Here is an 18,414-nt window from a genome sequence, read left to right as displayed (position 1 = left end):
GCTTCAAGTCAAACAAACCTAGAGACAAAAGCAGCAGCAGGACGAATCGTCTTCGGGGCGGATGTGTTCGAGTGAACCTCTGCAGGTGAGTGGAAAAATGAGAAATTAGAACTCACTTCTGCTGTTTTCAGGATATTTTTTGCTGAACTCTGACAGCTCTCTGGCCCTCCACAGACAGCAATGTGATCGCCACGATCTCAAGGTCCAGAAACGGCAAGAACGCTGATAGAATTTAAAAACAGCATACACGTTTACAAGAATCGTTGAATTTTACTGCTATGTTACTGGAGCTTGATTGAGGTTTGATGGGTTTAAAATGACATGAGAGCGAGCAATTAATGAGTAATAATTAGTGCCCCTGTTATAGATTTTGGAAAATCGACCAATCGCTGCAGAGAAGCGTCACACAAAGCAGGGGCGTGGAAACAATTAATGATTGAGCAAATCGTTTGGGGGTCGTTGAGCAAATAAGATAAAACAAATGAATATAAGACGATGGAAGTGTTTGCCCTCACATGCATGTCAACTAAAATATGAACACGCTACCCATAGGGCTATCAGTTTTTTATTTTAAAGTATTCAGTCATAAAGCACTACTATAATAGAGACAGATTCTCTAGTTGTACTGAATATTTGAGTCCAAAAAAATTGGACTTGTGTCATCAATCTTATCACTGATGAGATAAAGTGGCATGCAATAGTTTTGGACACTCCTCTTAAAAAACTATTTTACTGTGAATAATTGAGTAGATTATGAACCAATTTCCAAAAGACATAAATTAAACATTCTAGGAACGATGTGTGTATTATTTGGATTTTGTGCAATTCATGCAAGTCATGTTTTTGTCAAAACTATGAATGTAATTCAGATCAATGATCAAAACAAAGCTTCAGAGTCCTAAAGCACTCCCTCGGCCAACGTTTCTTTCGTTTCTTTTTCTTGGGTTGGTTCTCTCTCTCGGATGCCTGTAGCTAACGCCTGTGAGGTGTGCAGCATAATTAACTTCACCTAATTAATGTCACACACCCACGATTCACCACCAGCAAAATACACCCCTTCAAACTAAAGTCACACAGGTTCAGATGCCATGCAGAACATGACCTTTTCTCCTCATGTTAGTGCATCTCATTTCCACTCCATTCACCTGGAGATTTGCTCTTTACTCATTTCTGAGAGTGCCTTTTTTTATGAGCCAATAAAAAAATTGCCGTGTGGAAGCTCAAGCCACACAAAGAGCAGCGGTACAGCTCCTCTCCTGCTTGTGTTTCTGAAGCAGTCTCTGCTCTGTTCGACTCGTCGGGATGGATTCGTGGCGTCTGTCTCGAGCGGCTCGCCCCGGCGTGCATCTTCTGGTGTGACTCCAAATTACCCAGGCCTTTAAAACCCTCGCCGCACAAAGAGCACGGATAAGTCCTCTCCTCGGCGTGGCTCTTCATGTGTATCTCCAAGTGCGACTTCAGAAGGAACTTTCTGCTGCAGAGGCCGCAGTGAAACAGTCTTTCTCCGGGGTGAATGCGCAGGTGATTGAAGAAGTTGAGCTTGTCCGCGAACCTCTTGCCGCACTCCGAACACTGCAGGACGTCTCCACAGTAAAGCCGCAGGTGACTCTTCAGCTGTCTCTGCTGAGCGAAACGCTTCCCGCACCGAAGACAGGCGTAGGGCGTCTCTCCCGTGTGAACTCTTATGTGACACTTCAGATTTCCTCGTTGGGAGAAGCTCTTCCCGCACTGCGGGCAGACGAAGGGCCGCTCTCCGCTGTGAGTCCTCGAGTGGATAACAAGGTCTCCTTCCTTCAGGAAGTGTTTTCCGCACTGCTGGCAGGTGAGCGCGCTCGCACCGCTGTGGATCCTCGTGTGGCTCCGAAAGCATCTTTCACGCGAGAAACTCTTTCCACATTCGTGGCAAGAGAAGGAGCTTTCAGGGCCTGCTTTCTCAAGTCTTTTTACTGAGAGATTCTTCCCGGTGTCTGTGCTGCAACTCAAGGACTTTTCTCCACTTGTGAAATCACGATGGTTCTCGTCCTCTTCGTTCGGTTCTTCGCTCTCCTCTTTCCGCTGCGTCCGGTCTACAAACATGTCGAAATGTCAAAAATCTATTTGTGATTGAAAAGTGAAATCTTAAAGCCACAAACCAACAGATATTAAACAATTAAAAGCATCTGCCGAATGATTAAATGTAAACAGAAATGTGAACAATGCGTGCGTCACACATGCATGTTTATTGTTTTTGTCACATTAGCTTGCTTGAGATGTTTTCATCATATAAAATGATTAAAGATCACGATAGTGGATTTACAGTTACTTTATAAACATTTTAAAGTGTTCATATAAAACTTTATGAACTTCAATTTACTACAACCAATATTTTGCAACTTTAAAGTACCCACGGAAATCCTGTCTTGACTCAATGAATTATTGGAGCTATTTGGGTTTTAGTTTATTTAGCAGTTGAGTCATTTGAATAGTCTTAAATTGGTTTATCTAAAATCCAGTGCATTAAATGTTTTCTATTCAATCAATCTTTTAAATATGCTTCATCTGTACTGAACATGATGGAGGGAACATGCATCACATTAATAAAAACTGAGCTGATCAATCAACTTTAATTAGATCAGACATTTGAGGAAAGAGTGTAATAGAATAGAAAGCAACCTATTTTCTCCTCGGTATCTTCATCTTTCGCTCTGCATGGATCTGAAATCCCCATTTCTTCATTTTCTTCTTTAATAAACGCCATGTTTATAATATCGCGTCACGACGATGTCTTTCAGCTGCAGGTTCTTCTTGTTTTAGGATGCTGAGAGTCTCTCTGAAGCTCGTGTTTAAGCGCTTTACACATGATTTATTCACTCAGTGATGTGGCGCCATTCACACAAAACAGTGCATTCAACACTCTGCCCGAATCTGAGATGTTACGTGTGGAAAAGCAGCCAGGACTCGGTTTACATTTCACAAACCTCTCCGCCGAATCACAACACACCGGCGCGGCGCTATGACGTCACCGCGCGTCAAAATAAAAGTCTTGTTTGTACGCATCTTTTTATTTGGTGATTTTAATATCTTAAACACGTTTTGGCTGTTTACACTTTCCGATTTTTTCCGAAGCTGTCAGTAAAAATGCTCTCATTTTCCGTAGGTTTAATTGTGTTCTTTTTCAGAAAACAGGCACATACTGAAATTATTGTAATTACTAAAATTACCTCAAGCATCAGAATATCAACTCAAATAGCAAACTATATCCACCCTGCTGATACACCAATCAGAATCTAATCAGGTAACATAAATAAAAGCGCAGGTGTGTTTTGAATAAGCATCCAAAGAGAGAGAGAGAGCTGTTATACCACACATACAGTATAACTACAGTACACAAAACACTGACTATTCTGAGTACTGTAAATACTGTACATAGCACTCCCTCACGTTTGCAAATGTTAAATGAGTTTGCGACTAAGTACTACTCACATGTGCTGTATTTTTGAGGACTGTGTAGGGCATTGCTTCTCAAACCCGTCCATGTCCCGCTCCTTCTCACCTGACTCTACTCACCACCTCAGCAGAGAACGAAAGACTTTGTTTAAACCCCAGACGTATTTGAGAAGCAGCACAGCTGAACATGTCTTTTGTCAGAAGACTGAATACCAACCGATATGAGGTTATACTCTATACTGTAAAGAAACTGTGTTGTAAGTAAAGGATCGTACTGCATTAAAACTGCATTATTAAGTGTCCCAAACTAAGAGGAAACAGCAGAAAGGAACCAAAACTCCATCAGTGACAGAAAGGAGAAAAACCTAGACCAGACCAAACCAGCAGATGGTGCTGAGGACTGATCTGGTTCCAGAGGTCTTGTCCTGATGGCCGTCTCACAGCTTTGGCCGCAAACATTGGGGCACAAAACTTTTTTTCTCTATCAATCTATGATAAAATGGTCCGTCCAATGAGATTTCAGCTCAGATCAGTCGTCTGAACATGGAGGAATTGATGGCCCGGCCAAAGGATGACAGAGAAGTTGGAAGGATTACCAGTTTCAGTCTCCTTGTATGAATGGGAGAACATTGGGTCTGTGATAAAAGGAGTGAAAGTCAAGAAATAATGAAGGAAGGACATACTTGATTAATTATAGGAGGTTTCTCTTGTGATGATTGGATAGTTATCTGTGTGTGATCCTCCCAAAATGTGTTTATGAAACATCACCATGATCCGTTTTCTTCTAGAATTCTTCCAATAAAGGATGTTTAAGGAAAGAAAAGGACATGATGTGTGGTGTCCCATACCTGGAATATGTGCTCTGCATTCATCCCATCCCATTGCACACACACACACACACACACACACACACACACACACTCCCCCTCAAGAGCTCTCATTTATATACATGACTTTAGGAATAAAGGTAATCTTTGTTAATCAGGGGTGCCCAAACTTTTGTAAGTCTTCTGCAAATGTAAAAAAAGGCTGTGAACTTAACAGCTTTAGTGAGGGAAAACTACAATCCCATGATGCATTGCAAATGACAATCAAGCGGCAGAGAAATATATAACTCTTTATTTAAAGGTATTTGTGGCAAAATAATTTTATTGAAAAATACACAAATATATAGAAGTATTTTGAGAGTGTGGGGAGACCACCGATGAGAGAGTGAGATGTTATTTGGTGCACTTTTTAAAATGTATAAAATTTGTTGCAGCAGTATGGGTACTTAATAGTAAACAATCAATCAATCAATCAATCAATAAAGCTCACAGCAGTCTGTCTTTAGAGGTTTATTGGTCACTGATTAAAATGGGTTTTCCCCAAATTAAATCAAATTAATGGATTTTTTTACTTAAGGAATGGACTCATGCTCTCTATTAAACCAACAAGTTGTTTTGTTTTCTTAATATTGTCCTCCTGACAGTAGTAAGGGACAGATCTATTTGCTCAAGACCAAACACAGCGACGCTGTCATGAATAACTCCACGCTGAACTCTGAGAGAAGTGTCACGACACGACTTTTCCTTTATTTTGACATTTAGTTCCTGCCAGCACTATCGTGCAGAAGATGTGCTACTTAACCTTGCCCAATTCATGTCATACAAACGCTAATCCAAAGTTAATAGAAAACATCCCTTTAAACATCGGGCCACCGCTCGGACACAAAAAGTAGAACTTCTCTGTAGAACTTGCATCAACTGATTTCTGGGAGAACCTCCGTATCTGCTGCGTCCTCGATGAGTCCCATTCAGCCGTAGATGAGCTATGGCTTCTTCAGGCCGTGTCTTTTCTCGTGAGCCAGCAGATAAATCCTGGTGCTGAAGCTCAAGCCACACGAAGAGCAGCTGTGCATCTTCTCTCCGGCCTGCGCCGCTCCGGGTTCTGAAGCAGTCTCTGCTCTGTCCGACTCGTCGGGATGGATTCGTGGCGTCTGTCTCTCTCCGGCGCACACGCTCGCCCCGGCGTGCATCTTCTGGTGTGAGATCAGATTGCCGAGCCATTTGAAATCCTTCCCGCACAAAGAGCACGGATAAGTCCTCTCCTCGGCGTGGCTCTTCATGTGTATCTCCAAGTGCGAGCGATAAAGGAACTTTCTGCTGCAGAGGCCGCAGGGAAACAGTCTTTCTCCGGGGTGACTGCGCAGGTGATTTAAGAAGTGGAGCTTGTCCGCGAACCTCTTGCCGCACTCCGAACACTGCAGAGCGAGCTGGGAATGAACGTGGAGATGAACGCTCAGGTCTCTCTGGTAGGTGAAGCTCTTTCCGCACTGACGGCACGTGTAGGGCGTCTCTCTAGTGTGCAGTCTCACGTGACTCTTCAGGTTCCCTTTATGCGTGAATCCCTTTCCGCACTGAGGACAGACGAAGGGCCGCTCTCCGGTGTGCAGCCGAACGTGGACGTTAAGGTTTCCTTTCTGAGCGTAACTCTTTCCGCAGTGATTGCACGAGTAGGGCTTTTCTCCGGTGTGGACTTTCATGTGACTCTTAAGGTTCTTCTTGAGTCTGAAGCGGTTCCCACACTGCTGGCACCTGAAGGGCTTGTCTCCGGAGTGAGAGATCACGTGTCTGTCGAGACGCTCCATGTCCGTGAAGCTCACGCCGCAGTAATGGCATATAAAGCGGTCGTCTCTCGAGTGGATCCTGGCGTGGCAGGTAAGAGACTGCTTCTGCGTGAAGCGCTTCCCACACTGAGGGCACGCGAACGGCTTCTCTCCAGAATGGATTTTCATGTGGTTGTTTAGGTTTCCTTTCAGCGAGAAGCTCTTGCCGCAGACTCTGCAGCTGAAAGGGCTCTCGCCGGTGTGAGATCTCATGTGGCTTTTAAGGTTTCCCTTCTGAGTGAAACTTTTCCCACACTGCTGGCAGGAGAAGGGGCTCTCACCCGTGTGGATCCTCATGTGGCTTTTAAGGTTTCCTTTTTGATTGAAACGCTTCCCGCAGTGCTGGCAGGTGAAGGGGCTCTCTCCCGTGTGGATCCTCATGTGGCCGAGAAGGTGTCCTTTACGCAAGAAGCTCTTTCCACACTGAGAGCACGTGAAACTACTTTCAGATCTCGCTTGCGGACTTCTGTTTTGCTTTTCGGACGATTTCTCCGTGCAACTAAAGGATTCTTCCCCACTTGTGAAACCGTGATGCTTCTCCTCCACTTCGTTTATTTCTTGACTTTCCTGTTTCACCGGCATCGGGTCTAAAGTTAACATACTAGTTAGTCAAAAATCGATTGAAGGTGCACACTACATAACTATGAGATCGTGCCAGTTACTGTAGTTACGTAATGAGCATTTAGAAAATATTTAATTGGAGCAAACTCATTTATATTTATTCATTTAGCAGATGCTTTTTATCCACAGGACAATAGAAGCATAAAAAACAATAAAAAAGCAATAATATGTAATAGGTTTAAAATAAGTAGTATTGATTTAGACGTTAGTTATAGGCTAAAATGGCTTGTAAAATACCGAAAGTCATATTTTTGTTTTAATATATAGTTCATTCCATAAAATTGGTCTCTATTGCATCCCTAAGAAATAATCAGATGTAGATTTAATATTCCACATTAGCTATATATTTTAAGCCCTTTTTTAAATATCTCTCTTGTAAAAAAATATCTATAATTTTTTTTTCTTAATTGACATATGATTACCCTCCAAAATGTTCTTTATCATCTGAACGACGAATTTAAAAATAAAAAAACAAATGCAAAATTTGAAGCAATGCTGCTCATATATTTTAAAAATGTATTAATTTAAAAATGACATAGCTTGAGATTAATATAATTTCTTACTTCTATAATTTTTATGCTGTTTTCATTTTATGGGTATTAAAAAATATGTACCGATTAAATTTAATGCAATGACCCTTACTAAATATAAGATTTTTCACTGAAGTGAAACGCAATCTATTGAATATCTTCATCCTGTGAATGTTTGTTATCATACAGAAAGTCTAAATCCATGCAGCTTCCGTAATAAAATAAAATGCTGTTTTAATTGAATACGTTTGAATGAAGGCAGAAAAATGTATTTATTTGTATTTAAAAGAGTATTTATAAAACATAATCACAAAACTCATCAAAACTTTAATGAGGTCCCTCATGAAACTCGTCTAATGTCAGTTTAAAAGATATATTTTTTAAGATGTAATGAGAATAGAAACCAACCTATTTTCTCCTCGGTATCTTCATCTTTCACATCTTTCACTGGATCTGAAATCCCTATTTCTTCATTTTCTTCTTTAATAAACTCCATGTTTATAATATTATTATGTCATACCGATCTCAGCCGTTTCACCTGACGTTTTTCTATTTGTTGGCACACTTTTCCACGTTTATGATGACGAGAATAATTAACTAAAAATTAAATAATGATAATAAAAAATATATATAATGTAAAAAAATCTTTCCGCGACTCGTTTAGATGCGATTTACACATCGTACAGTCATTAATGCAGCTCCATTCACGTAAAACATTACATTCAGCAATTTACCATAATTTTCAATGCTTTCTTAAAAAGAAAAATGCTCTCAATCGATTTAAAATGACTTAAAAACTGAACGGATCGATTCCACAAACCGCTCAGCCGAATCACAGCACACACTGGCGCAGCGTTATGACGTCAACACACACCACAATAAAAGTCTCTGTTCGTGCGCCGTTTTCATCTTATATTGATAATGTAATATATACGTAACGGAATAAATGTATCTGGTGAAATCCAAAGATGGGAAATATACTACCAAGCGAGACTCCAATCAGAATAGACTTTTCAATGTTTTAATAAAAATAAAATGATGGTTAAATAAATTAGTAATTTGTTGCTTGCGTTATTATTATTATTATTATTATTAGTATTAGTAGTAGTAGTAGTAGTAGTAGTAGTAGTAGTAGTAGTAGTAGTAGTAGTAGTAGTAGTGGTGCTGGTAGTATTAGTATCAAGTAGCATCCATAGATTGCAACGAATGACCTTTATTTTGACATGTTTGTGTGTGACGTCACAACACTGCACGAGACTGCGCGAGGTTTGTTATTGTTTTTGAACCCGTCAGTGTTCAGGCGTTAAAGCGGTCAGATGGAGTTAAAGCTGTTACTGATGTACTACAGCAACTAAAAACACGGGAAGCGACAAAGTACAATGACATGAGTGACAGAAATATGCATTTATTTATCTCGTCTGAAGACCAATAAAACCTCAAGATCTACTTCACATACTATTAGAAACAGAGAGCGGTGTAACATCTTCAGGAAACAACCCCGAAAAGATGGAGGTGATAAAAGAGGAGAGTGAAGACACCAGTGATCTGAAAACAAGAGAAATAAAGGATGAGCATTTACACATCACGTGGTTTATAATTAATATTTTATTTTCTGCACAGCATCAGCCTCAGGAGCGGTTTATAGAAGAAAATCCCTTAAACCAAATCAAATATAACAAAACAGATTACTTTTATAACGTGTTATTGTGTATTATTTTGTATTTTAATGGTTTTGTACACAAATCTGACACGAGACATTAATCAGACTGCAATAGTATAAATGTATAAATGCTGTGAAATCTAAAATTAATTAAATAAGTGACGAATAACGATGAAATTAAGTATTTTGGCCAATGTTTCGATAGAAACCGAGATAGCGGCGCGTCTACGTCACGTGATCTGGACGCTGGGTCACGTGATGCAGTCACGCCGCGGAGCCGGAAGGGGAGGAGCTTCCTCCAAAACAACATCAATCTCGCGAAAGGCCATCAGTTTTGGAAAAGCGAGCGAGGTTTTCTTCGCAGATCTTTAATTTGCTTATTTATGCAACACGCGCGTTATAGAAGTGCATCTCTGCGGAGTAAGTTATGAAGAAAGCCGAGGCAGCGCTAGCAACTCCTCGTAAGTAGCCTGAGAAGATGATTTACCTGAAAAAAATCTACATCAGGTGCTGCTTCTGTCTCGTTTTGATGGAAATAAACTCTCAAACAGAAAGATAACTCTCAGACAAACCGGTTACATCAAGAGAATACTCAACAAAGAGGCTAATTATAAAAGAGTCAGTTTAAGCAAAGTGGATTAATGTAGAGATGTCGGTGTTTTAGAACCAATGTTTGACATTTACTGCCATATATGTGTTTAATATGTGCCAATATTTTTTGTGTTTGTGTCTTATAAGGCATGCGATTCATTTAAAAAAAAAAAAAAAAAAAAAAATTCAAATAATGTATAGATCGACTCTATATTCACTTTACTGTAATGTAAATAAATGCATGCATGTGTAAATGAAGTGTTTTTTATCTTCACAGCGTACACCAGCAAATGCTGAATATTTCTACCATCTGCTCGAATAGAAAACTGTGCAGGTGAAGTTTATTAAAGAGGAGGCTGAAGACATGAGCGACTCAGAACTATCCCAAATAAAACACGTAGACGAAAGCGAGAAACAAAGAGGTTTGTGTTTCTACACAGTTCATCACCTAACACAGAAGAAAAAAAAACGTCAGATTGATTCATTTGGTAATGAACGCATTCGGTAGACTGGAAGAATTAAAATAAATAAATGATGAATCATATGTGCTCATCATGCATGGGGTTCACCGAGCAGATCTCATTGATGCACCATATCTGTCTCTTTCTTACCAACGAGTGATTTCGTGCATTTTAGACGCATCGCAAAAACCGGTGAAACGTGAAGAACTGAAGGAAGCGAAGTGGAAGCGTGAATCAGATCATCAGTATCAGAAACTTCAGCAGACTCCTCTGAGTCCGTCCCAGAGCGCCGGTCAGGAGCGGAGCAAAGCCGGCCCGGCCCGGCCGTTCACGTGCCTCCAGTGCGGGAAGACCTTCAGACGGGCCACGGATGTCAAAGGTCACCTGCGCTATCACTCGGGCGAGAGGCCGTTCGCCTGCGAGCAGTGCGGGAAGAGGTTCATCCTGGCCTCGCACCTGAAGACGCACCTGTCCATCCACTCCAACGAGAAGCCCTTCCTGTGCTCCGTCTGCGGCAAGAGCTTCTCTCGCCTCTGCACCTTCAGAGATCACGAGAACATCCACACGGGCGTGAGAGCGCACGTCTGCCCCGAGTGCGGCGGCGCCTTCGTCACGGCCAACGCTCTGAAGATGCACCGGCGCGTTCACAGCGGAGAGAAGCCCTACGAGTGCGCTCGCTGCGGCCGGAGCTTCAGCCACTCGGGAGCGCTGAAGAGACACGAGCGCGTCCACACCGGAGAGAGACCCTACCCCTGCCCTCTCTGTGGGCGGAGCTTCACTCAGTCCAGCAACCTGCTGACCCACGTCAAGAGACACTGCCCCAAGTCACGCTGAGCGGAGCACACACGCTTTACGTGTTTACGGTTCACTTCTTTTGCACGAACAGGCTCTTCCGAGCTTGGTAATGCTGGCCGTTATTTTAAAGCTCCGTAAATCGTACACTCTCAAAAATAAAGGTACAAAAGCTGTTACTGGGATGTTGCTTTTTTTTTTGAAAGGTACACTTTTGTACCTGTTAGGTTCAAAGATGCACGCTTTGGTCATTTTTTAACGCGATGCTAATGGTCTAATCGGATTCAATGATCTCTGCTAAGCTACGCTAAAAGTGCTCTCGCCAGGCATAATTATCACAGGTAACATAACCTTCCCACCGTGAGAGAGACAGAGAGAGAGAGAGAGAGAGAGAGAGAGAGAGAGAGAGAGAGAGAGAGAGAGAGAGAGAGAGAGAGAGAGAGAGAGAGAGAGAGAGAGAGAGAGACAGAGAGAGAGAGAGAGAGAGAGAGAGAGAGAGAGAGAGAGAGAGAGAGAGAGAGAGAGAGAGAGAGAGAGAGAGAGAGAGAGAGAGAGAGAGAGAGAGAGAGACAGAGAGAGAGACAGAGAGAGAGAGAGAGAGAGAGAGAGAGAGAGAGAGAGAGAGAGAGAGAGAGAGAGAGAGAGAGAGAGAGAGAGAGAGAGAGAGAGAGAGAGAGAGAGAGAGAGAGAGAGAGAGAGAGAGAGAGAGAGAGAGAGAGAGAGAGAGAGAGAGAGAGAGAGAGACAGAGAGAGAGAGAGAGAGAGAGACAGAGAGAGACAGAGAGAGAGAGAGAGAGAGAGAGCTGCTTGAACCCGTGAGAGAGAGAGAGAGAGACAGAGAGAGAGAGAGAGATGCTTGAACCCGTGACCTCTCTCAGGCACCTCACCCCTAAAAGATAACGTGACTGTTTGCTGAAACAGGAACTAATTTGTAATTTGTGGCCATGCTTGAGTTTGACTCCGCCACTGTTAAACTCAGTTCAGTTTCATTTCCTATTTCCTGTCTTTTCGACATCCTTGGGATGTGGAAAAATGTCATTAATAAAAAACACGCACGCTACGCTACACGCACGGTAATGAAAGTGCAGTATAGACACTTTATTTACTCAATCAGTGTATCACAGAGAAATGACAGAAGAGGATTTCATTAAAGTTAAAAATCTTTTTAATGACAAAACTTGTATAAAAAAGAAAAATTTTAAAATGATCCACAGTTGGTTTGTGTTCCTAGAAACCAAGATAAAGCTGATTGATCACAGACACCTGATCTGAGAGCAGCTTCAACTAAATCTTCTGAGAAGCTCATCTTCACTGTAAAGGCCACAGAAAGATTCTTAAACATTGTCGGTACAAACAATACCAATAAAGAGCCTTTCATTTCAAGAAATTATAATCAATGCCAAAGTGCTCTGAGGCTCTTTTAAAAGCCCAACACCATAAAAGACACTTTATGCTGGTTTTGGATTTGTCACAATCATATCTTTATCATTACTTCATTTCGCCACACCAGAATTATCCCTAAACCGACCCTACATCTCACAGAAAGCATTTTTACATCCTCAAATAGAAGTGATTTTTGGTGTGCTTTCAGGTTTACCTTCAAAACAAGCATCATTCAAACACACACACACACACACACACACACACACACACGTCTCTAGACTGTGAGACCGGAGCACACAGAGGAAACACACACTTTGGGAGAACATGCTTCCTGCCGCTGATCTATATGATCTATATATAAAGTCCCCCTATTATGGATTTTTGAAAACGATCTTTCATGCAGCGTGTAGAAAAGCTACAGTGAATGAAAACGTCCCGCAAAGTTTTCAGTCTGAAAGTGCACCGTGTATGAAGTTATTGTCTCTCAAAATAAAGAGTCAACAAACATTAGCATATTCCCGCCCACTCCTTGATCTTTGCTGGTCTGAAAGAAAATGCCAATTCATTCCTCACCAGTAGATGGCGCTTTTGGAGCATTAAAAGCTCAAAACACTTTTTAATGAGCACTGGAGTCCTTAAACAAACAAGGTAAAAGAAATAAAAGGCATATTGCATAACAGTTTTTTTTGTGACCTTGGATGCATGTCAAAAAAAAAACTAAATATGAACCTTTTATAACCTATAATAGGGGCGCCTTCATTTTAAAGAAAGATCTCGACAGAAACGTCTCAGCATCAAGTGATAGTGAAAGAGTGGTTCAACTGATCAAGATCTAGAGAAAAGGCACTTTGAAGGAATCTTTTCTGTATATTTGCACAAAAACGATGCACAAAAAACGGAAAAAGGTTTTGTATTGCATTTTAGAAAACTAGTCAAAATGAAAAATCAGTGAAAGAGACCGAAAACCCAAGTCATTTTCCTCTAAATGAGCGATTTTCCATTTTGGTTGTAAAAGGTGTCGTGTAAATGTCCTCAAACTGTTCACAGAATTGTAATCATTATATGCCGTAGCATCAAACGCCACGATGTCTAAAATACTGCACGTCTTTGCAGGCTTTCACCGCCGTGTCAATGCTACGACGTGACGCTTCAAGGCACTCCCGCGGCGTCCTGAGACTTCAGCAGCAGCTGCAGCAGGACGTTGGGTTTGATGCAGCCCTCGAGCGCCCGGCACAACTTACCCACGGTCATGCCCAGCAGGCCCTCCCTCATCTTCCAGCGCTCCAGCGTCTGGTGCACCTTCTCGGCCAGGCCGTCGCGGTCGTAGTCGTGCTCGATGGTGTCCACGTCGATGTCGGTCAGGCCGAGTTTACGAGCAACCTGCTTCCATTTTCCGCCCACGTTCTGTCGCACTACGTCCAGGTGACTCTCAGTGACCGTGTGCTCCTCTGATCGTCACAAACACCAAATACAGCAGTGAGACTTCAGTCATGTCATCAGGACTACTGGAGAATCTCAAAACCAAAGAGATCTTCTTTATAGAAGTCATGACTTGTCCACACCCCCCTAAAACGACTCGTTTAAACACGCCCCCACTTCTCCACATCACAGAGTGGTTTATTTGCATAACTCCGCCCCAAATGTTTACTCAGAGAAAGTAGGCGGAGCTATTATTCTGTCTACAGTGTTGCTGCGGGCGCCATGTTCTGGAGACGCTGTGTGACACTACTTTCTCTAAATCTAGAAATCAGTGTTAAGTTGTGTTTATAACACTGTTCCAGAACAGATGAACACTAATATTAGAGTGTGTTCAGACTGATTCCTGAATCTCTGCTGACTGTAACAGAGACTAGAAAGAGACTGATTCTCTACAAGAACAGTCTGGAGCTTCTGACTCACAACCTTTAAGTGTTTTCTTATTAAAACAACCTGCTGCTTACTATTCAAATGCATTTTTATTCCTATTTTCTAAAGGTTTTACAGACATAAAGAGACTACATATAATTATATATTATTAGCATATATAATAACACTGTGAAATGGTTAAATCACATCCAAAATGAAAGTTTTTCAAAAAAAATTTTGTTTACATAATATATGTGTGTTGTGCATATTTATTATGTATATATTTAAGAAAAAGATGATGTTTATATATTATTTTATTAATTTTATTTTACATTTTATTAATATATAAGTTTATATGTATATATATATATATATATATATATATATATATATATATATATATATATATATAAATAACACAGTACACAGGCATATATTATGTTAACAAAAACTTTAATTCTGGATGTGATTAATCACAATTAACTGTTTGACGCCTAATAAATAGTTGAGAGTATTTTCTGATTAATGGAGTAATTGAGAGACAAATCCAACATGCCCTCTACGAAGAACTTCAATAGATCAGAAAACATAGAAACAAAAAGCTAGTCAATCCAGTGTTGAGATTTCTGAGACAGCGTCTTACCGTACTTCTGCAGGAGCTCGTTGTATTTGGTTCTGGTGATGGAGCCGGCGGACGACGAGCTGAACGAGCTGCTGTCAGACACTCGTAAATTCATGGTGTTGTAACTCCCGATCTGAATGGCGCTGGCGTTCGTGATGGTCACGGGCCACCCTGACAGAAACCAGGAGAAAACATCAGACAGATTCAGGACAGTACGAAGCTCACTGACAAGTGACAGAATAAAAGCATTAAATAAATTCAGACCCCATTAGACTCTATTGGAGTTGAGTATCGCTAACTGAAAAAAAAAAGAAATCTTCAGTTAGTCGCCTAGACAGCATTTAGAGTTTTCTATTAGTTTAACTTGTAGTATTAAAAATAAACAAGTTCATAAAAACTATACAGACACAATAATTAAAAACCTAACACACTACAAAAACTTTACTAAAATAAAACTGAAAAAAATATAATGGCAAATATTGACAAAATTATTATTTTATACATTACAGCAAAACAAGCTGGTTTGTAAAAGTACAAATAGCTGGAAGCGAGGAGAAACATTAAGGTGCATCTGAAGGACGCCGGAATAATATTGGTTTGTATTTGTACGAATCTCACGAGTGACCTTTCAATATCAGAGCGACAAACAGCGGATGACTTTGACCTGATGTTAAGTAGAACATCTAAAAAGAGCTCTCTGTGATGTGTGCTTGGTTGCCAGGTTGGGAAGATTAAGTAAGTCACAGAGCAGATAGTTTCTTTAATGAAAACTAGGGATACACCAAAATGAAAATTCTTGGCTGAAGCTAAACGAAATAAAACACTGGGCCTAAGGCATGACAGAGACAATTTTTTTTACTAATATTTTGCCTTTTTTTTCTCTCTCTCACCACTGCATAAATAGCCAGAATGTGCTTTTCACCGTTTTGTCCCGCAACAATATCAAAAACATTGATCCAATCCACCCTACAACATTTTTTAACTTCCACCAGACAAAGCACAACTTCACTTAAACTTAAGAATATTTTTTGGTCATATTTAGACCCCCTTCTCAAAATCAGGCTTGCATTTTTTACTGGCAACCACGAGAACTTATAGACGCCTTTCAGCGTAAAATGCCAAGCGAACATGAAATGTTTTCAGGACAACAGGTAGATAATTATGCTGTGATTATTGTGCATCCTCTTCTAACGGCTATCCTCTTACAGCCGGCTGGTTAGCGGTGGATTATTAACCGTACCGGAGTCAGACGGAGGACATACGACAGGAGATAAATGCAGGCCGGGGTGTGAATCCAGCAAGACGGACTCGGCCGCCCGGGGGTCTCCGTCCGGACAGGACTTGATGCGGTTGTAGGCCGGGTGATGAAGCTGCTGGAGCCTGTCGTAGTCAGAAGACGGCACTGAGAGCTGACTGGCCAGCTCCGGGCGGTACGGTCGGTCCGAGCAGCCCGCGGGCCTCTGGTGGAGCTCCTCGTCTGGACTCGGGTAAGCGGCCGGTTTAGCCCAGGACTTCACAGAAGAGAGCTCCCCGGTCCACCTGCTGCTGGCCGGCTGCTGCGGGAGCGCGGGGTAGACGCTGGCGTCCGGCTGGTCCACGATACGACTGCCGTACTTGTGGTAGTTGTACTCCTGGGTCAGTTTGTGCGTCAGGTTGGGAGATCCGGGGGGAGCGGCGTCGCTCTCCAGAGACTCTTCGGGGGTCTGGTAGCTGAGGTCTTCGATGCTGGCCTCCACCGGGCCGATGTCCGAGCTCCTCAAGGGCCCCGGGGAGTCTCTGGAGCACGGCGCAGGGTCTGCGCACAACAACAACAGTCAGCGCCGCATTTACAAGAGAATCAGGAACCAACCATCGCTTTGAAATGTTTTCTTGATGTGATTAGAATGTTATTAAAGCTCATGTTTATATACATTTGTTTTATATCCAAAATAAAACCCATTCGAACCTTCGTTTTCGATTATATTCAATATTCAAATGTCTAAAGGTTATGAAAATTGTTCATGTACAAATAACCTTAATAAGATCTACTCATAACGTTAAGAGGAAACATTTTTAGAACGTTGTGAACTAACATTCATACAGCTTATAAAAAGATGAGTGAACATTCAGCTGGGACGTGTCTCATGTACAATCAACATTTTTACACAATATGAATTAATTTAAGAGTATACCTGCTCTAATATAATCAGGGCAGGTCAAAGTTTATAAGTGCATTCAGATATGGACCCTTTTTATATATTTGTTGGACTTTAACTCAATGAAACTTCTCATAAACAACGGATCTAATGGGAAAAGTCTATATTTTAATGCTGTCACCTTTTCTAAAATCTTTGTAACATTTTTTTAGAATTTTATTTAATTTTTATTTTAATTCTACCGGGGGTGGGACGGGTTCTAAATTTGCAAAGACGCTTTTTGTTTTATATCATTCAATAAAAAGTTAAAGAAAGAAAGATATTTACATTTCACAGACTGTAATGATGCATTTCCACAGCTATTCATATTTTTTGGACTAAACAAAAAAAATTATTCAAATTTAAACAGTGATCACAATTTATTACGTTTGATATTTTCGAACTGCTTATTTCTTCTGAAAACATTTTGATGTAATTTAATTTGCTGACGAGTTGGAGTTTAGCTTTTTCTCTACTGAGATATTCTGCTCAAATAAAAGCGTAATAAAATATGACTAACGCTCCTGAAAAACTCAATGGAATAGGGGGAAAAAATGCTAAATACTGGTGAATAGATCAAAATACTCACATGCTTCATGCTTGTTCTCCTCATTACACAACAAATCCTTAAAATGCAGTTGTATTTTAATACTCAAATCTCCTAACCCCAGCCCAAAAAAACTATAAATTACTGTATAAATGAGTGTAAAGGAGTGTAAAGGGGTGTAAAGGAGTGTACCTTCAGGAGTGAGTGAGTCTGTTGTGAGGGACTTCATCTTTTCTAGCAGCTCCTCTGGACCGTCGTACGATCTCTGTATAAAACACAACAGCGGTCACCTTCAGGAAAACCCATCAAGAATGATGCTCGCAAGTTAAACACTTTCAGATTAAATATTCAAACTGAACTAGAAAATCATGCAATAAAATCATAAATGTATGATTTACAATTAGGGCTGTAACCAAACGGGATCAGATGGAATTAGCTTAATCGGTTGAACGTCATTAATATAATAAAAGCAGTAATATATGAAATGTCTCAGCGTGTCTGTGATGAATGATGGGGTAGAAGAGTCGGCCAACCAATGTTTGGAGGCGACCTCACCATCAGACTTTCCAAATCCGTTTTTACGTCCGCTGCCAGCTTCTCCTGATAAAAAGGTAAAAACGATTCAAAGCTATCTGTAAATGAAAAGAAAAAAGAAGACAAATAAACGAAGGAATAGATTGAGTAGTTAATCCAGGATTAAGATCAAATGGCCGTGGAAAGCAGTAATGTTTTACACCAAGAGTGCCTTTTCATGATTCACTAATAAACTGATTCAAAATCACTCATCAATCAGTAAACAATGCTTCGCAATTAATCTCATTTACAGTATCAGTATACTTTTAGGACGCCGTGTCAAGATTCTGTTCCGTTCACAATCAGACGAAATGAACGTGAACGTCTGGAAAGGAGATGCAGGTGTGATCCAGACGAACCTTTAAACGTGGGCCGCTGGAGAGGGTCTCCGTTCCAGCAGGTCTTCATGAGCTCCACCACGTCTTCAGGAGTCTCTCCAGGGATCAGAGCTTCATCGGGACGGTTCCCCTGACACACACAGTGACAGATGTGATCTTCACTCATGGCATCTGGGAAGAAAACAAAACATCGAACCGATCAAA

At 41.1% G+C, this 18,414-nt stretch overlaps 4 protein-coding genes across 5 annotated transcripts in view; 1 reads left to right on the top strand and 3 right to left on the bottom strand.

Annotated features, from left to right (window-relative positions):
* Positions 1-498: 498 nt before the first annotated feature.
* LOC122332413 (gastrula zinc finger protein XlCGF8.2DB-like) lies at positions 499-4,167 on the bottom strand. Its single transcript, XM_043229721.1, has 2 exons — positions 2,653-4,167; positions 499-2,066 (listed from the first exon to the last, which is right to left on the bottom strand). The coding sequence occupies exons 1-2, from the start codon at positions 2,735-2,737 to the stop codon at positions 1,165-1,167; spliced, it is 987 nt and encodes a 328-aa protein (XP_043085656.1). The 5' UTR covers positions 2,738-4,167; the 3' UTR covers positions 499-1,164.
* Positions 4,168-4,530: 363 nt separating this feature from the next.
* Positions 4,531-8,218, bottom strand: LOC122332403 (gastrula zinc finger protein XlCGF57.1-like). Its single transcript, XM_043229708.1, has 2 exons — positions 7,633-8,218; positions 4,531-6,660 (listed from the first exon to the last, which is right to left on the bottom strand). The coding sequence occupies exons 1-2, from the start codon at positions 7,718-7,720 to the stop codon at positions 5,237-5,239; spliced, it is 1,512 nt and encodes a 503-aa protein (XP_043085643.1). The 5' UTR covers positions 7,721-8,218; the 3' UTR covers positions 4,531-5,236.
* A 397-nt stretch (positions 8,219-8,615) lies between these two features.
* On the top strand, positions 8,616-13,357 carry LOC122332414 (gastrula zinc finger protein XlCGF49.1). The gene is made up of 4 exons (XM_043229723.1): positions 8,616-9,345; positions 9,753-9,897; positions 10,112-10,892; positions 13,225-13,357. Exons 2-3 carry the CDS (start codon positions 9,840-9,842, stop codon positions 10,768-10,770), a joined length of 717 nt encoding a protein of 238 aa, XP_043085658.1. The 5' UTR covers positions 8,616-9,345; positions 9,753-9,839; the 3' UTR covers positions 10,771-10,892; positions 13,225-13,357.
* ripk1l (receptor (TNFRSF)-interacting serine-threonine kinase 1, like) overlaps positions 11,876-18,414 on the bottom strand; it is a 12,008-nt gene continuing 5,469 nt past the window's right edge. For both annotated transcript variants that reach the window (XM_043229704.1, XM_043229703.1), the window contains 6 exons: positions 18,232-18,381; positions 17,855-17,931; positions 17,492-17,564; positions 15,819-16,373; positions 14,600-14,749; positions 11,876-13,559 (listed from right to left, as the gene is read on the bottom strand). In XM_043229704.1, coding sequence (XP_043085639.1) covers positions 13,261-13,559; positions 14,600-14,749; positions 15,819-16,373; positions 17,492-17,564; positions 17,855-17,931; positions 18,232-18,381 — 1,304 coding nt within the window. In that variant the 3' untranslated portion in view covers positions 11,876-13,260. The remainder of the gene's footprint in view (positions 13,560-14,599; positions 14,750-15,818; positions 16,374-17,491; positions 17,565-17,854; positions 17,932-18,231; positions 18,382-18,414) is intronic.

Source organism: Puntigrus tetrazona, unplaced genomic scaffold (genome assembly GCF_018831695.1).
Source record: "Puntigrus tetrazona isolate hp1 unplaced genomic scaffold, ASM1883169v1 S000000060, whole genome shotgun sequence".
Lineage (NCBI taxonomy): Eukaryota > Metazoa > Chordata > Actinopteri > Cypriniformes > Cyprinidae > Puntigrus > Puntigrus tetrazona.
This window is presented reverse-complemented; position numbering and strand designations above follow the sequence as displayed.